The following is a 24,663-nucleotide window of genomic DNA, read 5'->3' as shown; positions in this document are numbered from 1 at the left end:
ATACTTTTCGTGCCAAACAGTTAAGCACACTAAAACCTTTTAATTATGGGTGCATTTGTGAGTTGACAGATAATCATAAGGAGTAAAATCTTCTTAATTAAGCTCAATTATCTGAAATTCCTCGCCTCTGACCACATACTCGATCTGCAGCTGAGTTTGGGGAGAGTTATAAACCAGGTAGAACATTGAGATGGGTGAAGATGATGATGACATCACGTGTGGTGCTTTTAGATCCATAAGGAAGCAATAGAATCCTTTTTGCTATTTTAAAGAGAAAATCTAGAAAGTGCCAGGTTGACCTTGAGCCTTAAGGGAACTATTAGGGTAGGCTCCTGGCAAATAGCAATTCATGTTTGTCAAAGTGACCAATTAAAGAGAAGTGAAAAATAAGCAAGATACTGAAAGTGAAGTTTCCCACCAGCTGATACAAGGGCTGAGGCTTGAGAGGTCAAGTTTGTGGCAGTGTGTTTCCTTCCTAAATTGTTTATGCCTTTGGCTATTAATTTGGCATTTTTCCCTAAATTATTTCAGGGACAGAAGCTGCCTCCAGAAAGAAAGTAAAAGTATAACTGTGCAAAGATCTTGAAATAGCCTGTACTTAGGAGACAATTTCTCTGATAGCTTCTGTTTTTCCTATAGTTGTACCAGTTCTAAATAAGAAGTGTTGCTAACTACACTTTCTGATATTTCTTCTTTAAAACAGGGAAATGCACATAAAATCATGGAGAAATGTACATTACCTCTCACTGGAAAACAATGTGTCAACCGCATCATTACCGAAAAGGTAAAGTGCCTTTCTCTTTTGCCTCTAATACCTACCACCACCTATTTTATTTATAAGCATTTTTAGAATTATGTGTTACCTATTAAAAATGCATTGTGATGGCAGGCATAGGATTAATTGAATTTCTGGGTTGACTGAATAGGGAAAATTAATCAATTTAATATTCTTAACCACCAATAGTCTGTCAGTTTGCCATACTGTGGTGGCTTGTGTGTTGCTGTGATGCTGGAAGCTATGCCACCGGTATTTCAAATATCAGCAGGGTCATCCATGATGGACAGGTTTCAGTGGAGCTTCCAGACTAAGACAGACTGGGAAGAAGGACCAAATGATCTACTTCTGAAAAAATTGGCCAATGAAAACCTTAAGGATAGCAGCGGACATAGTCTGATATAGTGCCAGAAGATGACTCCCTTAGGTTGGAAGGCACTCAAAATACAGCTGGGGAAGAGCTGCCTCTTCAAAGTAAAGTTGCTATTAATGATGTATATGGGATAAAGCTTTCGGGACCTTCATTTGCTGATGTGGCACAGCTCAAAATGAGAAGAAACAGCTGCATACATCCATTAAAAAGTGGAACATGGAATGTACCAAGTATGAATCCAGGAAAATCGGAAGTTGTCAAGAATGAAATGGAACGCTTGAAGATTGATATCCTAGGGATTAGTGAGCTGAAATGGACTGGTATTGGCCATTTTGAATCAGTCAGTCATATGGTCTACTATGCCAAGAATGACAGATTGGAGAGGAACGTGTCACATTCATCACGTTTTGAGATCTATCTTGAAATACAGTGCCGCCAGTGATAGGATAATATCCATATGCCTATAAGGAAGATCAGTTAATACGACTATTATTCAAATTTACACACCAACCACTAAGGCCAAAGATGAAGAAATTCAAGATTTGTACAAACTTCTGCAGTCTGAAATTGATCAAACGCAGAATCAAGATGCAGTGACAATTACTGGTGATTGGAATGTGAAAGTTGGAAACATAGAAGAAGTATCAGCAGTTGGAAAATATGGCCTTGGTGATAGAAACAATACTGGAGATTGCATGATAGAATTTCTCAAGACCAGTGATTTATTCATTGGCAATACTTTTTTTCAACAATGTAGAAGGCAACTATGCACATGGACCGCACTGGATAGAATACACAGTAATCAAATTGACTACATCTGTGGAAAGAGACGACGGAGCAGTTCTATCATCAGTCAAAACAAGACCAGGGGCTGACTGTGAAACAGACCATCAACTACTCATATGCAAGTTCAAGTTGAAGCTGAAGAAAATTAAAGCAGTCCACGAGAGCCAAAGTATGACCTTGAGTATATCTCACCTGAATTTAGAGACCATCTCAAGAATAGATTTGGTTCATTGAACACTAATGACTGAAGACCAGACGAGTTGTGGGATAACATCTAGGACATCATATGTGAAGAAAGCAAAAGGTCATTAAAAAACAGAAATGAAAAAAAAGACCAAAATGGATGTGAGAATAGATTCTGAAACTTGCCCTTGAATGTAAAGTAGCTAAAGGGAACTGAAGAAATGATGAAGTAAAAGAGCCGAATAGAAGATTTTAAAGGGTTGCTTGAGATGACAAAGTAAAGTATTATAACAAAATGTGCAAAGACCTGGAATTGGAAAACCAAAATGGAAGAACATGCTCAACATTTCTCAAGCTGAAAGAACTGAAGAAAAAATACAAGCCTCGAGTTGCAATACTGAAGGATTCTAGGGGCAAAATCAGTTTGTCAGTTTGTCGTACTGTGGTGGCTTGCATATTGCTGTGATGCCAGAAGCTATGCCACCGGTATTTCAAGTACCACCCGGGTCACCTGGACAGGTTTCAGCAGAATTTCCAGACTAAGAGACTAGGAAAAAGGACCTGGTGATGTGCTTCTAAAAAAATTGGCCAATGAATAACTTATGAATAGCAGTGAAACATTGGTATAGTGCCAGAAAATTACTCCCTCAGGTTGGAAGGCACTCAAAATACGACTGGGGAAGAGGTGCCTCCTCAAAGTAGAGTCGGCCTTAATGACATGGATGGAGTAAAAGCTTTCGGACCTTCATTTGCTGATGTGGCATGACTCTAAATGAGAATAAACAGCTGCTTCATTGCAAAATGACAAAAAATTTTTTAAGCCTGACATTTTTCCTTTGCAGAAAATGTGTCTGGAACACTGTTCAGACTGATTTACTTTTCCCTGCTTTTTGAACAATTGTATGCTCACAAAAATGGAACAAATAGAAAAAAAAGAACCTCTGAATGGTGTTTTTAAGAACAGGCAGGGAAGGGATTTGGGGAGAAAGTAACTGTGGTATCAATGAGTATAAGCCTTCAGTAAGTGAGGAGATGGAATCTATGGCAGATTGACTTACTGCTTTTTAAAAACTGTTATTAACACCTCTATGAAACCTTAATTACCTTCCAAGATCATATATTGGAAAACCAAGCACCTATTACTAAAAAAGAAGAAAATTTACTTTTGAAATATGTAGGAAGATTTCCATCTAGTAGTTTAAGGTATAAACAAAAACTGGATGAAAATGGAAACTAAAACTTAAAAGTTACAATACACTTTTCAACTGCCAAAAATAATATTGAAGCTAATTTTTTTTTTACAGATGAATAAGTTAATTATTTTTTCATCACCATTAAAGGTTATATTGTGGGTAAAGCAGTTAGTCATAGCCCAGGTGCTGGTGAGGAAGGCCTCTTTCTAACCTTGTTTTAGCAGTACGAAAGATAGGAAATCAGGGTCGTAACATTTTCCAAAGCCTCCTCTTCTCTCAAATGGCAACCTAGTTGAATTTTCATTAAGAACTAATAATATAATTCTAGCTCCTTTACTGCTAGTGGCAGGGCTGGACACATCCATTGCCCTTAATGGTATTGCATTCTCATTCACTCTTTCAGCAAGTATTTATTGAGCACCTACTGTGTATGGAGTCCAGTAGTAAACATACACCATCCCTATCCTTGAGATACTCGAAGTTCCATACTTAGCTGCCCTTCTCTTCACTCATTTTTGCAATAGAATGACATCTATACTTAAGGTTCCAGTTATTCCCATAGGCTAATGACTTCCACAAGTTTGTTTCAATATTTACTTCTTTTCTGAACTCCAGATCCAAATCTCAAGTTGTTCTCAGGAATATCAAGGAATGTCAAGATGAGTATGTCCAAACTGAACCTATTCTCTCCTTGCCTCCCAGTGCCCCTCCACACCCCCTTCACATCCTACAGTGTCTGCTTTTATTAAAGATACAATAGTCAACCACTCATGTGCCTTCTTAGGAATCACCTCTGCCTTACCAAGCATGTTAATTCGTCATCAAATTAGGTTGAGTCTACTCCTAAATCTCTTTCAAATCTCTCTTTCCATCCTGTGCTTTAGGACCTTGGTATTTCTTGCCTGGGTCACCGAAGGAGGCTTCTAACTGGACCCTCTAATTCATCTCTTTTTCTCCTACTCTACACAGCAGCTAGCGTGTTCTTCCTAAAATGCAAGCCTAATCAGTCATGCTCCTCCCTCCCCCAACTACTACAAATAATTGAAGGGCTTCTTACTGCCTTCCAGATAAAACCCAAATTCCTTAACAAGAAATCCTTATCCCTCCATAAGTTGGCCCCTCAGTATCATTCTAACCTTAGTCTTTAGAATCTGGCCGCACCCTTGCTCCATACTATCCCATTTACAGCCCTTGAATAGGCTGTGTTTTCTTAATACCTCCATTACTTTGCCCATTTTCTTCCCTTTGGCTGGAATGGCATCTTGGGTTGCCTTCTCACTAACAAAACTCCTACTTATTTCACAAGACTCATCTCAGATGTCACATCACTCAATCCATTAGTTTTCTCAGCAAGGGAAGTATAGCACAGTATTCAACAAGTATTTGCTGATCATGGGCCAGGCACCATGCTTAGTCTTGGATAAAGAATCGTGAATGAGCCAAAAGCAGAGCTTAGAAGTTATTTCAATATAATACTTAGTGCTAAGTTAGGAGAAGTACAGGGATTCGGGGAGCACCCAGAGACTTCGGGAGGGTGCAAAGGGAAGACTTGCCAGAGAAAGAAATACATAGCTGAGACATTAAAGATGAGCAGGAATTAGCCTCATAAGGGAACCTGTTACAGAGAGAGAAACCAAGGTGTGCAAAGAGGCCCAGAATCAACAGAGAAAACGGCTCAAAGGAGAATGCAATAGCATATCAGTATGGCTAGAGTGGGAAGAAGGTTAAGGCAAAAAAAAGAAAGAGAGAGAGACTGAGACTGGAGGAGAGAAGCTACAGACTGTGAAATGCCTTGCGAAACAAGATGTTTGTATTTGATATCTCATAGAAGCTTTTTTTTTTTTTTTTTACGCATGTCCCCAGGCTGAGTTAGGTGGCCCTCCTGGATTCCTAACTCAGCATCGGTGTGCATCTCTACTGTGGCCTTTATCACTTTCTCCTCTAAATGCTGGCAAAGCTAGAAGCTTCATGCCTAGCCCTCTTGAATGTGCTCCTTGAGGGCAAAGAGTAGATTCCACTCACTTTCAGGAATAGTCTGATTTAGGGAAGGCTCTCACAAAATGCTTATTGAATGAATGAATGCATAGTGAATAAAACAACAATGTGGATGGAGAGACAGGGTATAAATTTTTTTTTTTTTTTTAGGTAGTAAAGTTAAATAAAAATATAAGGTATGTCACAAGAAAAAGAAGGTATTAGATGCTAAGTGTCAAAATGAATGGTAGACCACTCTAAGGGTGAAATCTTTGAGTGCTAAGATGGTCAGAAGTATTTTCATGAAGATGGAAAATGCATTAGGCTTACAGGAAGGGTAGGATTTGGGAAGGCAGAGGGTTGAGTGGAGGTATTGCAGGTAGAAGTACTAAGCTGGCGAAAATGAAGGCAGAGCACACATGGAGTGTATATGAGGAGAAAGCTTACTTGGAACAAGAGGAAGACCAGGGGGGAAATGTTGCTGAATACCAAGCTATATTCCATGCATTGTAATTATCCTTAAAAGGACTACCACGTATTTTGTTAAAGAAAACAGGATCAAGGACTGCTTTATTTTTATTTTAAAAGTAATTAATTCCTCTCAATAAGCGCTGTTCATAGTTTTAGGGGTTCAAAAAATGGTAAGACTGGGAATAAGTGTTGAATAAAATGTTCTGCCCTTTTATGCACTTAATCCTCCCTATTAGTCGTCTTTATGGATTTCCACATAAACAGTCCTAATGGGAAGGCACTGAGAAGACACCATTCAGGACAGAACTTTCCTTAAATTATAGCTTCTGGAAGTGTTATGAGCCTTCTAATCTACTTCAAGGCCTGCTTTAGGTTGCTTCTTACCATACCTCAATGAGGGTTAGCAAACCAGATTAATGCCAAAACCATATGGCAAAAGGAACAACATCCTTAACAGAAAAGCAACAAAATCTCTGGTACAAATACTTCTGTTTTGTGGTTTCATCAAGACGCTGAATTAAGAAAAATCCATCTGTCTGGCTCACTTATGAGAATTATGTCATTCCAACATCCCAGGTTCAAATCTGAGTCAGAAAGGTGACTGTAGATACTGCAAATGATGTTTCTCTCTACTATGAGCAGTTTTCAGTTTTTTCATTCGCCATCATATTCGATTTAAGAAGGAAAACTCTAGAGAAGAACTGAAATGGCCAATTAATTCAGAATTCACATTTTATAAGAGAACTGGAAGTAAACAAGCAATATAGAATACATTTTTTGGCTCATTGTGGGGCCTGTATTTCAGTTTGCACCCAAGTAATTAAAACCCAAATTTGACTGAGTTTCCCATAATGAAACCCAACAATTTGTTCTTGTGATTTAGGAGAGCAAAGAAGAAGGGTAGGAATGATGTATTTATTATTAACTTTCTGTTGTTAAATTTGTATATACAACATTGTATATAAAGCTTACACATCTTAAAGAATAATCAGAATGTAAGAATGAATATAATTTCCCTTTGATTATATCAAACAGTTAAAGCTACTAATAACAGTAGTTCTATTTTGTGTGTATATGTGTATTTCCAGTGGATTGCATATTAAGAATTCTACATTTAGGAGCATTGTTTGTTGTTAGGTGCTGGCCCCTATGTACAACAGGAAGCATCTAAAGCAGATGGAAAGAAGACACAAAGTCACAGTACCAAAAAGAATTGGTCGACATTCAGCCATTTCAGGAGGTAGCATGTGATTAAGAACTGATGGTACTGAGGGAAGAAGTCCAAGCTGCATTGAGAGCACTGGTGAAAAACAAGGCTCCAGAAATTGATACCAACTGAGATGTTTCAAGAAATGGATGCAACCCTGCAATGCTTACTCATCTATGCCAAGAAATTTGAAAGACAGCTACCTGACCAACCGACTGGAAGAGATCCATACTGTGCCCATTCCAAAGAAAGGTGATCCAACGAAGGCAGAAAGTATTGAAAAATATCGTTAATGTCATACACAAGTAAAATTATGCTGAAGATAATTCAAAAAGGGTTGCAGCAGTACATCAACAGAGCACTGCCAGAAATTTAAGCTGGAGTCAGAAGAGGACGTGGAACGAGGGACATCATTGCTGACATGAGATGGATCTTGGCTAAAAGCAGAGAATACCAGAAAGATGTTTACCTGCATTTTATGGACTACACAAAGGCATTTGACTGTGTGGATCATAACAAATTATGGATAACACTGAGAAGAATGGGAATACCAGAACACTTAATTGTGCTCATGCAGAACCTGTAAATAGATCAAGAGGTAGTCGTTCAAACAGAACAAGGGGATATTGCATGGTTTAAAATCAAGAAAGGTTTGTGTCAGGGTTGTATCCTTTCACCATACTTATTCACTTTGTATGCTGAGCAGATAATCTGAGAAGCTGGGCTGTATAAAAATGAACGCAGCATCAGGATTGAAGGAAGACTCATTAACAACCTGTGATAACACAGATAACATAACCTTGCTTGCTGAAATTGAAGAGGACTTGAAGCACTTGATGAAGATCAAAGACTACAGTCTTCAGTATGGATTACACCTTAACATAAAGAAATCAAAAATCCTTACAACTGGACCAATAAGCAACATCATGATAAAGGGAGAAAATATTGAAGTTGTCAAGGATTTCATTTTACTTGGATCCACAATCAATGTCCATGGAAGTATCAGTCAAGAAATCAAAGGATGTATTTATTGCATTGGGCAAATCTGCTGCAAAAGACCTCTTTAAAGTGTTGAAAAACAAAGATGTCACTTTAAGGACTAAGATGCGCCTGACCCAAGCCACGGTGTTTTCAGTCACCTCATATGCATGAGAAAGCTGGACAATGAAGAAGGAAGACCGAAGAAGAATTGATGTCTTTGAATTATGGTGTTGGTGAAGAATATTGAATATACTGTGGACTGCCAGAAGAACAAACAAATCTCTCTTGGAAGAAGTACAGACAGGGTGCTGCTTAGACGTGAGGATAGCTAGACTTCATCTTATTTACTTTGGACATGTTATCAGGAGGGACCAGTCCTTGGAGAAGGACATTATGCTTGGAATAGTAGAGGGTCAGCAAAAAAGAGGAAAACCCTCAATGAGATGCACTGACACACAGCTGCAACAATGGGCTCAAATATAGCAATGGTATTGAGGATTGTGTTTCATTCTGTTGTAGATGGGGTCTGTATGAGTTGGAATCGACTCAATGGCCTCTAACAACATGAACAATGCGGTATACAGATATTCCTAAATGACCATTGTTTTTCTCTCCAAACATATATTTCTGCTGGAAAAAAGGTTTTTTTTTAGGAACATAAATATGCAGCAGCCAAAAAAAAAAGTTTGCTGAAATGTTTTAAATTTAAAGCATCTTTTCCAGTAAAATCAACCAGGTTATCAGTGAATTCATCAAACAAAGAGAGAATGCCAGTACTACTGGTCCCCTTGATGTTTTACTCCTGGGAGAAAAAATATTCAACAACTGGGGAAAATAAGTGTTTTGAAAATTTGATTTGGGTTCACACACAAGTGACAATAAGTGAAGTGACTAAGGAGAAAGAACGATACAGTTCTGTGCCCCTGCTGCGTGTCAGGCACTATGCTGGGTGCTTGGAGTATGTTTGTTATTATATTTGATCTATATAACATCTTGGGAAGTAGATTTTTATGATACTGTATCTGCAGATATGTAGACAGAGTCGCCAAAGTTTGCACAGCTAGCATGTGACAGAGCTGGAAGTCCTGCTTCAAAGCCAGGGTTCCTCCCTCTACACCTTGCTCTATCTTGGTGTTTGTCTCCTAAGCAGGAATGTGTTTGAAAATAGCAATTTTGGATTTGATTTCCAAGGTAAATCCAGAAGAGAGGAGAAATCTGGGCAGCATAATATTTAAGTCTGAGAAAGAGGAAATGGACCACGGAAATTGAAAGAGAAAAGGCAGAAGCCAGCTCTAGGGCCAGGGAGTTGAAGTCATAGGAAAACAGTTTTGGTTCTGACAGTTAGAGCTTCCCATCCATAGATAAGTCTGCCTTGAAACAAGGGAACCTCCTGCCACTGGAAGTATTTAAATAGAACCCAAATGACCATCTGAGAAGAATGTTTTTAAAAATTCTTGGGTGGGAGGTCATATTAAATGACTTTGTGGTACCTTCCACTCAAGAGGTCTTATTTTTATGTGGGAAAGCGTGTTTTTAAATCAAATACAACAGGCTGAGTCTACTCACTGAAGTCAAACTGTACTAATTGGCACTACCATCACCAGGTATTACCAGCTAGAATGTTGTAATGTAATGTTTGAAGTGAGATTAGTCTTCTCATGCTTGTCCTGAAGGGAAGCATACCCCATGAAACCCTCTCAGGACCTATGTGTTGTCACAGGACTTACAGGGAAAGTTTGAACAGTTACCTGGGTTCTTTCAGGGTCAGGACAGCAATCCTTTTATAGCACTCTGGTCACTTCAGAGAGCTTTCTTTTGTTTGCTGTTATTCTTTACCCAGCAGCATTTATCAACTTTTTTCCATCATCCCTGTGCTTTCACCGTCCAAATGCCCCTTCCCTTCCTCCCTCTAGCCCTTCTTTTCTTTGTTCAAATCATTATTTAATCATCTAATTGATATTTTGACTAAAATTGTTGGACAACAAATAGGAAGGTAATTTTTTAAAAAACTGATTAAAATAATAGCAAATGCCGTTAATGTCCACCACTCATTTATTTTCTCGCATCGGCAGTGTTCCACAGCTAATTGCTGATTAGGGAATTGTCAGTTATTCTCACCAAAATGTAATAGTTATCCTTGACGTTTTTCATTGCTGATTTTCAGAACCTTTTGTCCTGGGTCTTGTCGCTCTTAGAACTTGAGAAGTTGTTTCTGTTTTGTGCTATAAAATAATCATTGAGATCTAAATTGTTATTATTATTATTATTACTTCGGCAGGCTGTATTTGATGTGGACAAGAAGGAAGGACTGACTCTGATTGAAATCTGGGAAGGCCTCACAGTGGATGACATAAAAAAGAGCACTGGGTGCGACTTTGCAGTAAGTGTTTCTGTGAACAGATACAGCCACTCGTCCTATATCACGGGCTTGATTAATGGATGTTTACAGGGCATGAGATGTTAATTTGTGATCAGTTTTGGAGGTGAGCTTTGCAGTGAACAGGAGTGGAAGGAAGGGTGCCTCCAGATGAGAGCAAGGGGAGCAGGAACCATACTCTGACTCGGGGAGAGAACAGAGCTGAAGCCAGCATTTGGCTCAGGAGTCAGGATCAGGAGGGGGAGATGCCAAGGCCTGCTGAGAATGGAAGACTGACCTTAGCTTAGCTCTACACTATTTTATATAAAGTCTCTTGCAATCATTTATTCTTCGGTTACATGTCAGCTGTGACTAAGCCTGATTAACTAAAAAAATGTGAGTTACACATGGAGAAGTGATATACTTCCTTATTTTTAAACCCATTTATGACTTATGACTTTCTCTGTAATTGTAATTCTAAGCCTCTTTATTCCACCTCTTGATGAAATTAAAATGTTGAGCTTCTGCCACTACCAAATTTATAATCACAAAATATGTGTATCCTCATTTGAAGAAAAACTTAGTGTATAAAAACTCAGACTTACAAAGCAGATAAATACATCAGGGGAATATCCATTTAAGAAATCCCCAGATGCCTTTTTAGAACAAAGAGAATAATACTGTAATATAGGTAATTACCCTTTAATATAAGTTGTTGTTGTTGTTAGTTACCTTTAAGTTGACTCTGACTCATGATGACCTTATGTTTAACAAAACCAAACATTGCCAGTCCTGTGCCATCCTCACAATCTTTAGTATGTTTGAGCCCATTTTTGCAGCCACTGTGTCAACCCATCTCATCAAGGGTTTTCACTGACCACTCGTTTATAAATCACCAACTACCTACCTGATGGGGGTTGGGAGAATGATTCAGTTCATTTGAAGTTATTCAGAAGTAAAGGTGAGACATCTCTGAAAAAAATGAAGGAAAGGGATTTGACTCTGATATACACTTTTAAGAACAGACCTACTAGTTAAAATCAGATATATTTATTATGAGAAGAAAATATGTTAATGTTGCTACTACCCAGCCTAGAGAAAGTAATATAACAAAACTTATTTGATAAATCATGCATGTATTTCATACATTAATTTCTTATGTAGTACATGCTTGGCTTGTACCTATCAGTGCATATCAAATTTCTGTAAAAATAATTTTGCTGCATAATTTATTATCCCACATATAACTTCCTGGCCCTGTACCAATGTCTTTGTCTATTAACCGTTTCTGAATTTTCCTTTGGAAGAAAAGAAGTCTGCCGTGTTCATGAAACACATATCTCTAATTAGCATTTTAATAACCTAGGGGGAAAAGTAGGATTTATTTATACTGTATTTAGGATTTCTTAGCCGAGTGATAAACACAAACAATTCTTTTATTTAATCAGCAGTTCTTTATTTTTTTTTCCCCTGTGTGAATGAGTTAACCTCTTCTTCATCAACTAACATTTTTGAGGTCTACAGAATGTTCAATTCTTTGCTGCAAAAGAGAATATACAAAGAAAAGACCCTCATTGTCATCTGTTTCTTTTTTTTTTTTTTTTAATGTGGATGAATCAGGAAAGGATAAAGTGGGTTTTTTTTTTTTTTTTTCTGTTTTTGCTTTGTTTTTGCAAAAACAAGGAAGTGTCAGTTCTCATGTCTTGATACCTTGAAAAATCTCTCTGTGGTCCCTCCTTTGCTCCAGTACCATCCCCTCCTTCCGTTTTGACACTGACGTGTGATTCTGTTTTCCTCCAGATTAGACTGTTGGATGTCAGTGTTGTCCTGAAAATGAAAAGATGTGGTATCAGCTGAACAGTCTGAGCAAAGGAACTAACTTTTGAGGATCAGTGATAACTGGCATCTCTTTAGACCCTGTTAGGGAAATCACATACAGCAGGTTGTTCCTCTGTATGGCCAGGGGCTGGAGTGCTTTGATTAATAAAATGTTCTGCTTAATCGCTAGGTTATCAATACAAGAACACTGAGGGTAACGCTTATTTATTTAATAATTCAGGAGATATTCAGTGTAGCTATCAATGCATAGGTAGCATTGTACTCTTTGTGTGACTTTATGCCAGTTGCTCAAGATTTCTGTTTGAGAAAAGGCTCAATAACTCAGCCTTCACTTTATAACTTGCAGTAAACATTCTAGAATGGTATGGTTAGACAGGCAGGTTGTTGCAGAATAAAGAAATAAGGGAAAAACCTAAGTCAAAGCAATTGTACAAATGTGTTGGCAACAGTTCTGTATACCTAAGAATGATGTAAGCAAGTGAATAAAGCAAATGAGCAAAAGATACAGAATATGGACATAAGCTGATTGAGAAGATACTGAGGATTTTAAAGAAAAAGACAAAGTATAACACCATCAGATAACAGGACATGACAAAAATCGAGGTTTCAGGTTATTAAAAAAAGAATGATTGCAATGGAATATTGGAGTACTTTTAAAAAAAGTTACTAAGACTCTTCCCTATATAAACCAAAACCACATCTGTTGCCCTACAGTCGATTCCAGCTCATAGCGACCCTATTGGACAGAGTAGAACTGCCCCATAGGGTCTCAAAGGAGCAGCTAATGGATTCGAACTGCTGACCTTTGGATTAGCAGCCGAGCTCTTAACCACTGCGCCACCAGGGCACCACACTCTTAATTAGCAATAACAAAAAAAAAAAATATATGGAAGGAAAATGTGTCCTTTAAATACCACCTGAATCTGTTACTGTTGTTGTTAGGTGCCATCAAGTCAATTCTGACTTGCAGCTACTGTACCTACAACAAAACAAAACATAGCCTGGTCCTGTACCATCCTCACAATCGTTGCTATGTTTGAGCCTATTGTTGTAGCTACTGTGTCAGTCCATCTCATTGAGGATTGCCTTAGTTATCTAGTGCTGCTATAACAGAAATATCATAAGTGGATGGCTTTTAACAAACAGAAATTTATTCTCTCACAGTCTAGTAGGCTAGAAGTCTGAATTCAGGGCACCAGCTCCAGGGGAAAGCTCTCTTTCTCCATTGGCTCTGGGGGAGGGTCCTTGTCATCAGTCTGCTCAGGTCGAGGATCTTTTCAGCACTGGGACCCTGAGTCCAAAGGACATGCTATTCTGGCTCTTGTTTCTTGGTGGTATGAGGACCCTGTGTCTCTGTGGTTGCTTCTCTCTTTTATATTTCAAAAGAGATTGACTTAAAACACAACCTAATCTTGTAGATTGAGTCCTGCCGTGTCTTAGTCATGTAGTGCTGCTCCAAAAGAAATACCACAAGTGGATGGTTTTAACAAAGAGAAGTTTATTCTCTCACAGTCCAGTAGGCTACAAGTCCAAATTCAGGGTGTCAGCTCCAGGAAAAAGCTTTCTCTCTGTCCTCTCTGGAGGAAGGTCCTTGTGATGCATCAGTCTTCCTTTGGTCTGGGAGCATCTCAGCAGGAACCTCCGGTCCAAAGGATGCACTGTGCTCCCAGCACTGCTTTCTTGGTGGTATGAGGTTCCCATGTGTCTCTGCTCACTTCTCTCTTTTATATCTCAAAAGAGATTGCATTAAGACACTATCTGATCTTGTCAGCCTCATCAGTATAACCTCATCACAGTGACAGAATTTACAACACATAAGGAGATCACATATAATCTCATCATAGCGATAGAGTTTACAAGACATAACGAAATCACATCAGATAACACAATCATACAATACCATACAATACTGGGAATCATGACCTAGCCAAGTTGCTACATACATTTTTTGGGGGACACAGTTGAATCCATGACATGCCTCATTAACATAACTGTCTCTAATTCTCCCTCATTAACATCGTACAGGTAGGATTTATAACATATAGGCTAATCATGTCAGATGACAAAATGTTGGACAATCACACAATACTGGGAATCATGGCCTAGCCAAGTTGACATATATTTTTGGGGGACACAGTCCAATCCATGACAAGTGTCATCCTCTTTTTTGCTGACCCTCTACTTTACCAAGCATGATGTCCTTCTCCAGGGACTGGTCCCTCCTGATAACATGTCCAAGGTACCTGAGACGTAGTCTTGCCGTCTGTGCTTCTAAGGAGCATTCTGGCTGTGCTTCTTCCAAGACAGATTTGTTCATTTCTTCTGTCAGTCTATGGTATATTCAATATTCTTCACCAACACCATAATTCAAAGGCATCCATTTTTCTTCTGTCTTCCTTATTCATGGTCTAGCTTTCACGTGCATATGAGATAGTTGAAAATATCATGGCTTAAATCAGGCACTTTAGTCCTCAAAGTGACACCTTTGCTTTTTTAACAGTTTAAAGAGGTCCTTTACAACAGATTTGCTCAATGTAATACGTCGTTTGACTTCTTGACTGCTGCTTCTATGGGTGCTGATTGTGAATTCAAGTAAAATGAAATCCTTGACAACTTCGATCTCTTCTCCATTTATCATGATGTTGTGAGAATTTTTGTTTTCTTTATATTGAGATGGTCTTTGATCTTCAGCAGTAAGTACATTAAGTCCTCTTTACTTTCAGCAAGGAAGATTGTGTCATCTGCATAATGCAGGTTGTTAATGAGTCTTCCTCCATTCCTGATGCCCTGTTGTTCTTCGTATAGTCCAGCTTCTCGGATTATTTGCTCAGCATACAGATTGCATAAGTATGGTGAAAGGATACAACCCTGACACACACCTTTCTTGACTTTAAACCATGCAGTATCCCCTTGTTCTGTTCGAACTACTGCCTCTTGGTCTATTTACGGGTTCTGCATGAGCACAATTAAGTGTTCTGGAATTCCCATAAATGCCTTTGCATAGTCGATAAAACACAGGTAGACATCTTTCTGGTATTCTCTGCTTTCAGCAAAGGTCCATCTGACATCAGCAATGATATCCCTTGTTCCGTGTCATCTCTGAATCTGGCTTAAATTTCTGGCAATTCCCTGTCAATGTACTGCTGCAACCATTTTTGAATTATCTTCAGCAAAATTTTACTTTGATGTGATATTTAATGATATTGTTTGATAATTCTGTATTCTGTTGGATCACCTTTCTTTGGAATGGGCACTGTAAAAATGGCATGACAGAGGCGTCTGGCCTTCTCCAACTTCACAAGGCAGAAAGAGAATGCATATCAACAGCCCAAGGCTGATCCCTGTATACCAGAAGTCAGACGCGCCTCCACCCTCCAACCTTTTTAGCAATTCTGCCACTAACCTTCCCTTCCATGGCACTCTACTTCTCTACTGGGTTCTATAATTCATTGCAGTGGTCACACAGAACTCACCATTTTCACAGCTATGGAGTTTTCTAGGGAAGTAACAGGTTACAATTCAGGTTCAGGAACACTCAGGATATGGTTCTTCAATCAGTACAGCTGCTTCTCAGTATCAAGTAATAATTCATTGTCAAAGAGTCCAAGAGATAATGTACATTTCCTCAAATCAAAGCAGTGACAAGCTAATGAAAATTTGAAATTTCTTTACTTTTGGCTAGACTTATGTCACTCATTGTGTTACTGTCACTCATTTGATGGACCAAAGTATAAAAAAAAAGGGAAAGGATAGGTGACATCCCCACTAAAATTCCATTTTCCCTAAAATATCTTTTTCTAGTAAATGGAGAATTTAAATTATGTATTCATTTCTTTCTTTTCTAATGAATGTTGTGGTGGTGGTGCTGTTGAGTTGATTTCAACTCATAGCGCCCTATATGACAGAGTAGAACTGCCTCGTAGGGTTTCCTAGGCTGTAATCTTTATGGGAGCAGATCACCAGGTCTTTTCTCCCTCAGAGTTACTGGATGAGTTCGAACTGTCAGCCTTTCAGTTAGCAGCTGAGCACTTAACCAATGTACTACCAGGGCTCCTTTTTTTGATGAATACTTAATCTATATTCTTTTACCATATGTATCTGTGAACCCACTTTTGAAACAGAATATTTCTGTCTTTATCTTTTTAATTTAAAAATTAAAATAATTTAAACATCATGTGGTAAAATAAACTTCAGAGGTCGTTAAACACTCAGTGAATGTCCCATATTGAACTATGAAATTTGAACAAAAGAGAGCTAATTGGTACCTTACCTACTCCCAATGGCCTTCTTATTCTCCAGGCAGGAATACACCTAAACTAGTGGCAAAAAAATTAAGAACATTGCTTATTTATATGTTTGCAATAGAATCTGAAAGAAGCCAGCTGCAGACATTCCTTGCCAAGTTGAATAAATTTATACTCTCAATATCTATTATGAACTGGCATTATCCCAGAATTAAACAGTATACTTTTGAAATTTCAATGGCCTGAGAAGACAAATCATTGTCTTATCTTCTACACTTAAATCATATCATTTTGTGCTTAGCCTGTAGATCACCTTGGCAGGATAATCTCTTTTGCTTGTATGGGTTTACAATGTTGATGAGACTGGGAGAACAGAATGAGAAATGGTGGTTTAGTAGATATTTTTTATTACAAAATAGACAGGCCAAGTCAGACCACATAAAGCTCCATCTTCATCCTTTCCAATAAAAGTCTGTTTTATACATTGAGGATACAAATGATATTAAGAGCTTACAATCAGGCTGACATGACAAGGAAAAGAATCAGATGTTTAGTTTAAAAAATTAAGATGTCCAGTTTAGAAAATGGTATGAAGCATCTGTTAGCAATGATATTTTCAGAAAAGTTTTATTTCATTGAATTATTTTCACAAGTTTTTTGTTTACAAAAAGAAAATGGATTGTTTTTGAGACTTTTCTTGTCTCAGTTACTAAAACCCATTACCATCAAGTCAATTCCCACTCATAACAACTCTGTAGGAGACAGTAGAGCTGCCCCATAGGGTTTCCAAGGAGCCGCTAGTGGATTCAAACTGCCTACCTTTTGATTAGCAACCAGATGTCTTAACTGCTGCGCCATCAGGCCTCCCCTGTCTAAATACTAACAGCCCATGTTTCTTTGTTCTTCTCGGTAGGGTTGACTATATATGCAAATGTGGGCTGTGACTTTTGTCTATTTATTGTATGTCTGCTCTTGGAAATGGCAAATCTGAATAAGCTCTCATTTATCCTAAGCCATATACCAAACCATATCAATCTTATTCTTTTCATGCTCATCTTTTAGTAGAAAAATGGAAGAAGAGGCATTGACTCTTGACATTGTGAAGAGTCAATACAGAAATAATTTTCAATTAACTGAAAATACTTAACCTTATTAAAGCCAGATAATTGCCTACTTTTCTTATTTTTAATGCCAACTTGCCTCTATTAGGAACCTTTCTTGTAGTTCTTTGACACTTATCTAATTACCCACTCATTCATTCATTCATTTAGCAAAATATTTACTCTGGAAGGCAAAACGCTAATTAAGCCTACTTTCTCAAATATTTACATTTTTAAAGAACAGCTAATTGCAGCCCTTTATAGTAAATTTTTGGGTATTTTAAGGTAGCTATATCACCCTTGTGACACAGTAGTAGTAGTAGAGCTTGGCTCCTAACCAAAAGATTGGCAGTTCGAATCCACACCAGCTGCTCCTTGGAAACCCTATGGGGCAGTTTTACTCTGTCCTATAGGGTTGCTGTGAGTTGGAATCAACTCAGTGGCAATGTATTATGGACTATCACCCCTATTCAGATTAAATATTCCCGACTCCTTTTATCCCTCTTAATTTTTTTATATTTTCTATTTCTTTAGCCATTTGTGCTACTCCTTTGAGAATCTTTAAAAAAAAGTTTTTACAAGGGGACACTAAATAAAAGCAGTATTCCAACTACAATCTGTTCATTAGCAAGTAAAGACTTGAAATTTCCTCAGTGTAGGGCCCTAACCGCTTGTAACACTGGCCCAGACTACATATAGAACTTTTTTTGTCAATGTCTGGCAAGGTTTTGAGTGAAAACCAAATAAGACTACTGATTTTGGTATCTTGTGGGCATGGATACAGTTGTTAGGTCTTAGAGCAGTTTATTATCCAAAAAAAAGTTGATGTTTAATGATATACGGTAAGCTATTCCTTTCCATTTGGGCTCAGGATGGCACTTTTCAAGAGCTTCTTCACCAGAGAGCTAACTACTGGCTTCTTATTGTAGCCCTCAGTAAGACAGAAATAGCTATAGTTGCTTCCAAATAATATAATTCTCTCCTCTTGGAAGAGCTGGAGTGTAACAGACAATGTGAGGATTCCTCACAGCAAAACTGAGCAGCCCCTCTAAGAACCCTTTTAAATTTCCAGATGTGCAGCATCTAGACTAGACCTAGGCATTAGTGGCTCTACTTTAACATTGGTTAAAGGCATATTAAATATACACAGAGATGGTCTTGATTTGCAAACTGCAGGACAAAAACGGGCCCCATGTAAACCTTCTCATAATGATTTTCATCATAGACCATGAATTGGAGCAATTCTTGGCTTTCAGAGAAGGGGAGCCTTTATAACCAGTGCTGCTATCGATCAGCAGTTCCAAAAATTGATACTGGATGATTTGCTGTTTTGAGGACTCTGTTATCCATAATCTCAGAAGGGAACATACTATTGATCATTCCAAAGTTTCTGAATCATCTCAGATTTTCAGAAATTAAAAACAGCAAATTGATAGGAGAGAAAGACAGGCATTGATATAATCCTTATGGCCTGATTTGTATAGGCCTTGATAATTGTAGAACTAAATTTTGGGGGGGTGCATTTGAAACCTATATTTATCCCTCAATTCATCTTTTATTTGCAGATGTTTCTTAATGCCCAACATATGCCAAGTATTGTTCTAGGTGCTGTGGGCACAGCACTGCACAAAATCCCTCCAAAGTAAAGTAAAATATAGTGTGTTAGAAAGTAATAAGTGCTATAGAAAAAACAAGGGAAAAGGAAATAACTATTGGGGGAGAAGGGATTGCAAATCTAAATAAGCTGGTACTGAGAAGGTCATATTTCAACGAAGACCTGGGATGGAGATTGAGGTGAGGCAGGGCAGCAAGCCATGAGAAGATTATTCCAGACAGAGGGACTAGCACAAGCAAAGGCCCTGAAGTGCGGGAGCCAAATATGTTAAAGGAACAGTGGGTGGCCAGTATGACCAGGCAGAGTGGGTGAGAGTGAGACAGGTTACCGCAGAGGAGCTCTGACCGTCATGTCAAAATATAAAGTGAGTAACTTTAAAGAATGGAAATTTATTTTCTCAAAATTCTGGAGGCTAGAAGTCTGAATTCAGGGCATCAGCAGGGCTATGCTCTCTGTCAGCTCTATAGGAAGATCCTTCCTGTCTCTTTCAGCTTCTGGTAGCCCCGAGCATTTCTTGGCATTTTCTGGCTTGTAGACTGCTGTCTTCTCCCTGTATGTGACACTCTATCTGTGTCTATCCTACTTTATGAAAGATGCCACTCAGAAGGGGTTAGGATTAGGACCCACCCTACTCTGATATGATTTCATTACTTTAACTGATAACATCTGCAATGAAAAACCCTCTTGGCCTGAACAAGGTCACATTCACAGGTACAGGGGTTAGACATTTAGCATATCTTTTTGGGGGACACAATACAGTTCATAATAGAGGCATGTTAAGGGTCAAATCGAATAGTATTTATAGACCATTTTAAAGCCTTTGGCCTTTTCTCTGAGCAAGATTAGAAATCACTGGAGGATCACACTTGATACTCTGTTGAGAAGAGACAAATTCCCTCTGGCAAAGCATTTGATGTCCAGGAAGTGTAGTTGATTGCTGAAATACTCTGAATGTTATCAAGTCATGAAATCACACTGCTCTCTTGGCTTGAAATAATTTATGTCCATCTTTAAGTTCCTAATTAAGGAATGATTTAGGTGCTAGTGACAGTCTGGTTATTGTTTTATACTGTAAAATTATAATTTTTATTATGCTATTTCAACACATCTTTAGTTTCTAAAATAGTAGAGCTTCTCTGCCAGTGTATTCATAGTTGGCATTGAATTTTACCATAGGGAGCCCTGGTGGTGCAGTGGTTAAGAGCTTGGCTGCTAACCAAAAGGTCGATAGTTGGAACCCACCAACTGCCCCATGGGAGAAAGATGTGGCAGTCTGCTTCTGTAAAGATTTACAGCTTTGGAAATGCTATGGGGCAGTTCTACCCTGTCCTGCAGGGCCACTATGAGTCAAAATCAACTCAACAGCAACTGGTTTTTTTGGTTTTTTTAATGGTTTTCATGGTTACAGTTATTTTCTATTTATTTATCCATTCCCACATTACTGAGCTTTTAGTCTCTTTCAACCTTTTTGCTATAATAAATCCATGACAGAGGAGTCATGACTGTCTGCAGTGCTTCCATCAGACATTTTATTGGAACCAGTGAAAAGAATGTGAAACAGAAAGTCAGAAGACCTGGAATGTAGTCCTGCTTTTCTGCTAACCAGCTTTGGGAGCTCAGCAAAGACATTTATCAGGAGTCAGTTTGAGGCTGCATAATCAAGCTCTAGGATTTTGTGATTCTGCTTTTTAAATTCCTGATTATTTTGTTTCTCTCAACTTCTATGAAATATATTACCAAAAAATTTGTTGTTGTTAGCTGCCATCAAGTTGGCTCTGACTCACAGTGACCTTATTTATAATAGAATGAAATGGTGCTGTGACAGAAAAACAGGCATGGTGGGAGACGGCCTACTCAGTGCTACCTTGATGATCACATACTCTTTTTTTGGAAGTCAGCAGTGTTGAAATACACACGTAAATACACACACATATCCATTCACTCATTCATGTTAATAATGCATGCAAAGCAAGGCTGTCTGGGTTTGCAGCTGCGTGACAGAAATACCTCATACAAAGCATCTGTGGGCCCCCACCTCATTACATGGGACAAGAGGAAAAGCTGTGAAATAGGGAGAAATTATTTTCTGAATCTTGTGCCTCTTGAGTTCCATTACGGTGCCCAGAGAGGGTTACTCAAATTTTCTCCTCCATTTATTTTTCAGCTACTGTTGATAGACTGAAACTCATTTACAGCAAAATGTAACCCCATATATCTTTTATTTCAACCTCCCTGTGGGCACCTGCCCCCAATTAACAGTCTGTTATACATTAATAAGTAGTCAGATGTTTCTTTGGAGATATGATGGGAAGGTGCAAGAGGGGCAGAAGTCTCTTTAAATTTCACTTAGACCTACCTTTCTGACTTTGAAAGTAAACTGAGTTATTCTTAACTGGCAGAATGTGGTGCTCAGAGGAGAGGGTTCACTGTCTGTTCCACCAGATAGGTCTCTCTCTCTCCTCCATCCCAGTTACCCCTGTTTACCCCGTTCTGTAGACTGGGTGTTGGCAAGCTCTCCTTTTTATTCCCTCTGCCATGGCCTGTTGAAGCTTTCATTACCACCATTCTGGATCTGTATAATAATTCCCCATTTAATCTCTCACTTCTTCCTTCCCAATCCATCCTACTGCCGGCTGAATCTTTTGAAGTACATCCTTCTACCCAAGTATCCTCCAGGAACTCTTCTTTGCCTGCTAAATGAAGTTCTCACTCTTCACCATGACATTCAGAACCTGACCTGTTTTGACATTTTATTCCTTTCATCTCCCTCATTCATTTCTACCCTCCACTACATGGGGTTATTACCTGCTCTGACCTTCCCATCTTGTGCTTGATGTCCTTATTGCTTGAGGACATTTCTTTCATCTTTTGCCTGGGAGGTTGCTACTGAGCCTTTAAGTTTGTCTTAAATGACTGTCAGGTCCACTCAGCCAAGCATGATCTTCCACTCCCTCAGACCAGCAGAGGATTCTGTAACTCTCTGAGGTACTTAGAGTCCCTCGTGATTTATTTGTTGATTTATATTATCCCCCTACTTGAATTGCCGCATCCTTGAGGGACTCAAAAAATGACCTACCTTTCCATATTACCTTCTGTGTTTTCTTTAGGAACTTTAACTTACTAGGACTCATGGGTATTTATTTACCAAATTGAATAAAGAAATCTGCATCAGGCACCACAGTTTGAAAGATTTGTTATAATTCAGCCAGACCACTGACATTTAGGTTTCTTCTTCCATCAGCTCCACCATTAAGTGTAGATCTGTCCTCAGTTTTCTCTGCTTCATGACTCCTGGGAACGCATTTGCTGTTTTGTACATCAAATATAACTATAATCAACATTTAATATTTTTACTGCTATTTGAAATATGGTGTTATTTACCACCTTTGAATTATGGTGTTGGAGAAGAATATTGAATACACTATGGACTACCAGAAAAACAAACAAATCTGTCTTGGAAGATGTACAGTCATAACGCTCCTTAGAAGCGAGGATGGTGAGACTTCATCTCACATACTTTGGACATGTTATCAGGAGGGACCAGTCCCTGGAGAAGGACATCATGCTTGGTAAGGTAGAGGGTCAGCGAAAAAGAGGAAGACCCTCAAGGAGATGGATTGACCCAGTGGCTGCAACAATGGGCTCAAACATAGCAATGATTGTGAGGATATTGGACTGGGCAATATTTTCATTTTGTTGTACATAGGGTCGCTATGAGTTGGAACCCACTCGACGACACCTAACAACAACAACTGCTATTACCTCCTTTTTGTAATAACTTGAAATCTTCTGCCTTTACATTATTTCTTTTCTAAATATGAAATTTCTGACAACATTTGGCATTGATCAGACATCTCTTCATTAATACATATCCAGGTAATCCAAAGACTACATGAAATGTCTCTCAACAAAATTGAGAATTGGCTGGATCTATTTTGAGATTTTTGAGGCTTGCACCTTATACTGTGTCTGTCTTGAGTGAAGTGTCAGAGAGAGAGAGAGATTGATTGGAATTGAGATTTATTTATTTATTTTAAGGAATTGGCTTACATGATTGTGGGAGTCAAGTGTCAGGCTGGAGATTCCTGCAGTCTTGTGTCCCAAATCCATAGGTCAGGCAACAGGAAGAATGAGGAGTTCTGGCAAAAAGTTTTTTTATAGTCTGGAGGCAGAATACACCCTAGGGAAAACTCCCTTTTTGTTTTTAAGGCCTTCAACTGATTGGATGAATCCTACCACATTATGGAGGAAAATCTGCTTTAAAAGACAACTGATTTAATCACATGTAACTACTTCGTAACAGCATCTAGACTAGTGTTTGATCAAACTGCACACCATAGCCTCACCACGTTGACACAGAAAAGTAACTATCACACACACTTAACCTTTTCCACTTCCTCCTTGTTGCCAACCTGAATGATCCTTAACTTAGGACTCAATGCAAGAAGGTTGAGAACCACTAAATACCTACAATGTAAACAGAAAAGAAGTTCTCTGTCCCAGTGGTTCAGAATGGAAAATAATAAGGAAATTTCAAGGGATGTTCATGCAGAGTGTTTGCTTCGCACATCATTTCAGTGTAGAAATTCAGAGGAGAAATGCTTACACAATGTGTTTCATAATTTGATTTTTTTTTTCTCTTTCTTTTAACAGGTTTCACCAAAGCTCATGCCAATGCAGCAGATCGCATCTTGAAATGTAGAACAGATATTTGTCCCAGGATGTGGTTTTTTTTTTTTTTTTCAGTTTAACCACATAGGAGCTAATTGAAAAGAAGTCAATAATCACATTTGTCTGCTTAATAAGCCATTTTTACCTAGTTGTTTTCTAGTATCTCAGGCTTTATATAGCCATGTAGGCTTTGTTCTCTCAAATGTGCTATGGCCTTATTAAGGAAAAACAAAAGGAAAACATATATGATTATCTTGTTTGTTTCATAAGCGTTGTTGAGAAGGCTGTCTTTACAGTTGGTGCTCACATTGGATGTATTTTCACCTGTGATATGTATGTTAAATTATATGCGGTTTTATCAAGGTAGTTCCTTGGAAAGAGTTTTGTTGACAATGCTTTCCCTCCTTGCTAAATTGTGTAGAAAAAAAATGAAGAGGAAGAAAAATAATCTCACCCAGAGAATACCCAAGATGGCATTTTACTAGTACTACAAGAAAGATACAATCATACACTTAAATTTGTAATAGGAAGAAATCCTGTCTTAAAGATTATTTATTTCTTCATCCTCCTCTGATTTTCTTTTGGGGCTACTTCTGTGATTAAATCTTATTTTTCTAGAGCATCCTGCCGTCTCATACTTTTCATAGCTAAATAGATGTCCCAAGACGGAAAGCAGACCATCTCTGGGTGGGAGAAGTAACTGTTAGTAGGAGAGACCGAAGCATGTAGGATCTATTGCTGCTGACATTCCACCAAGAAGCTGCCTTTATAAACAAAACAGACAAACCGTCTGTACTTTGGAAACCCTGGTGGTGTAGTGGTTAAGCGCTACGGCTACTAACCAAAAGGTTGGCAGTTTGAATCTACCAGGCACTCCTTGGAAACTCTATGGGGC

General features: G+C 38.5%; 1 protein-coding gene across 2 annotated transcripts in view; it reads left to right on the top strand.

Moving 5' to 3' along the window:
- Positions 1-24,197, top strand: part of OXCT1 (3-oxoacid CoA-transferase 1) — a 186,345-nt gene extending 162,148 nt beyond the window's left edge. For both annotated transcript variants that reach the window (XM_004388439.2, XM_023742498.1), the window contains 3 exons: positions 704-784; positions 10,222-10,323; positions 23,751-24,197. In XM_004388439.2, the coding sequence (XP_004388496.1) occupies positions 704-784; positions 10,222-10,323; positions 23,751-23,792 (225 nt within the window). In that variant the 3' untranslated portion in view covers positions 23,793-24,197. The remainder of the gene's footprint in view (positions 1-703; positions 785-10,221; positions 10,324-23,750) is intronic.
- The last annotated feature ends 466 nt before the right edge of the window (positions 24,198-24,663 follow it).

Source organism: Trichechus manatus, unplaced genomic scaffold (assembly GCF_000243295.1).
Source record: "Trichechus manatus latirostris isolate Lorelei unplaced genomic scaffold, TriManLat1.0 scaffold00212, whole genome shotgun sequence".
NCBI classification, from domain to species: domain Eukaryota; kingdom Metazoa; phylum Chordata; class Mammalia; order Sirenia; family Trichechidae; genus Trichechus; species Trichechus manatus.
Note: the sequence above shows the minus strand (reverse complement) of the source record. Positions and strands in the feature narration are given on the sequence as shown.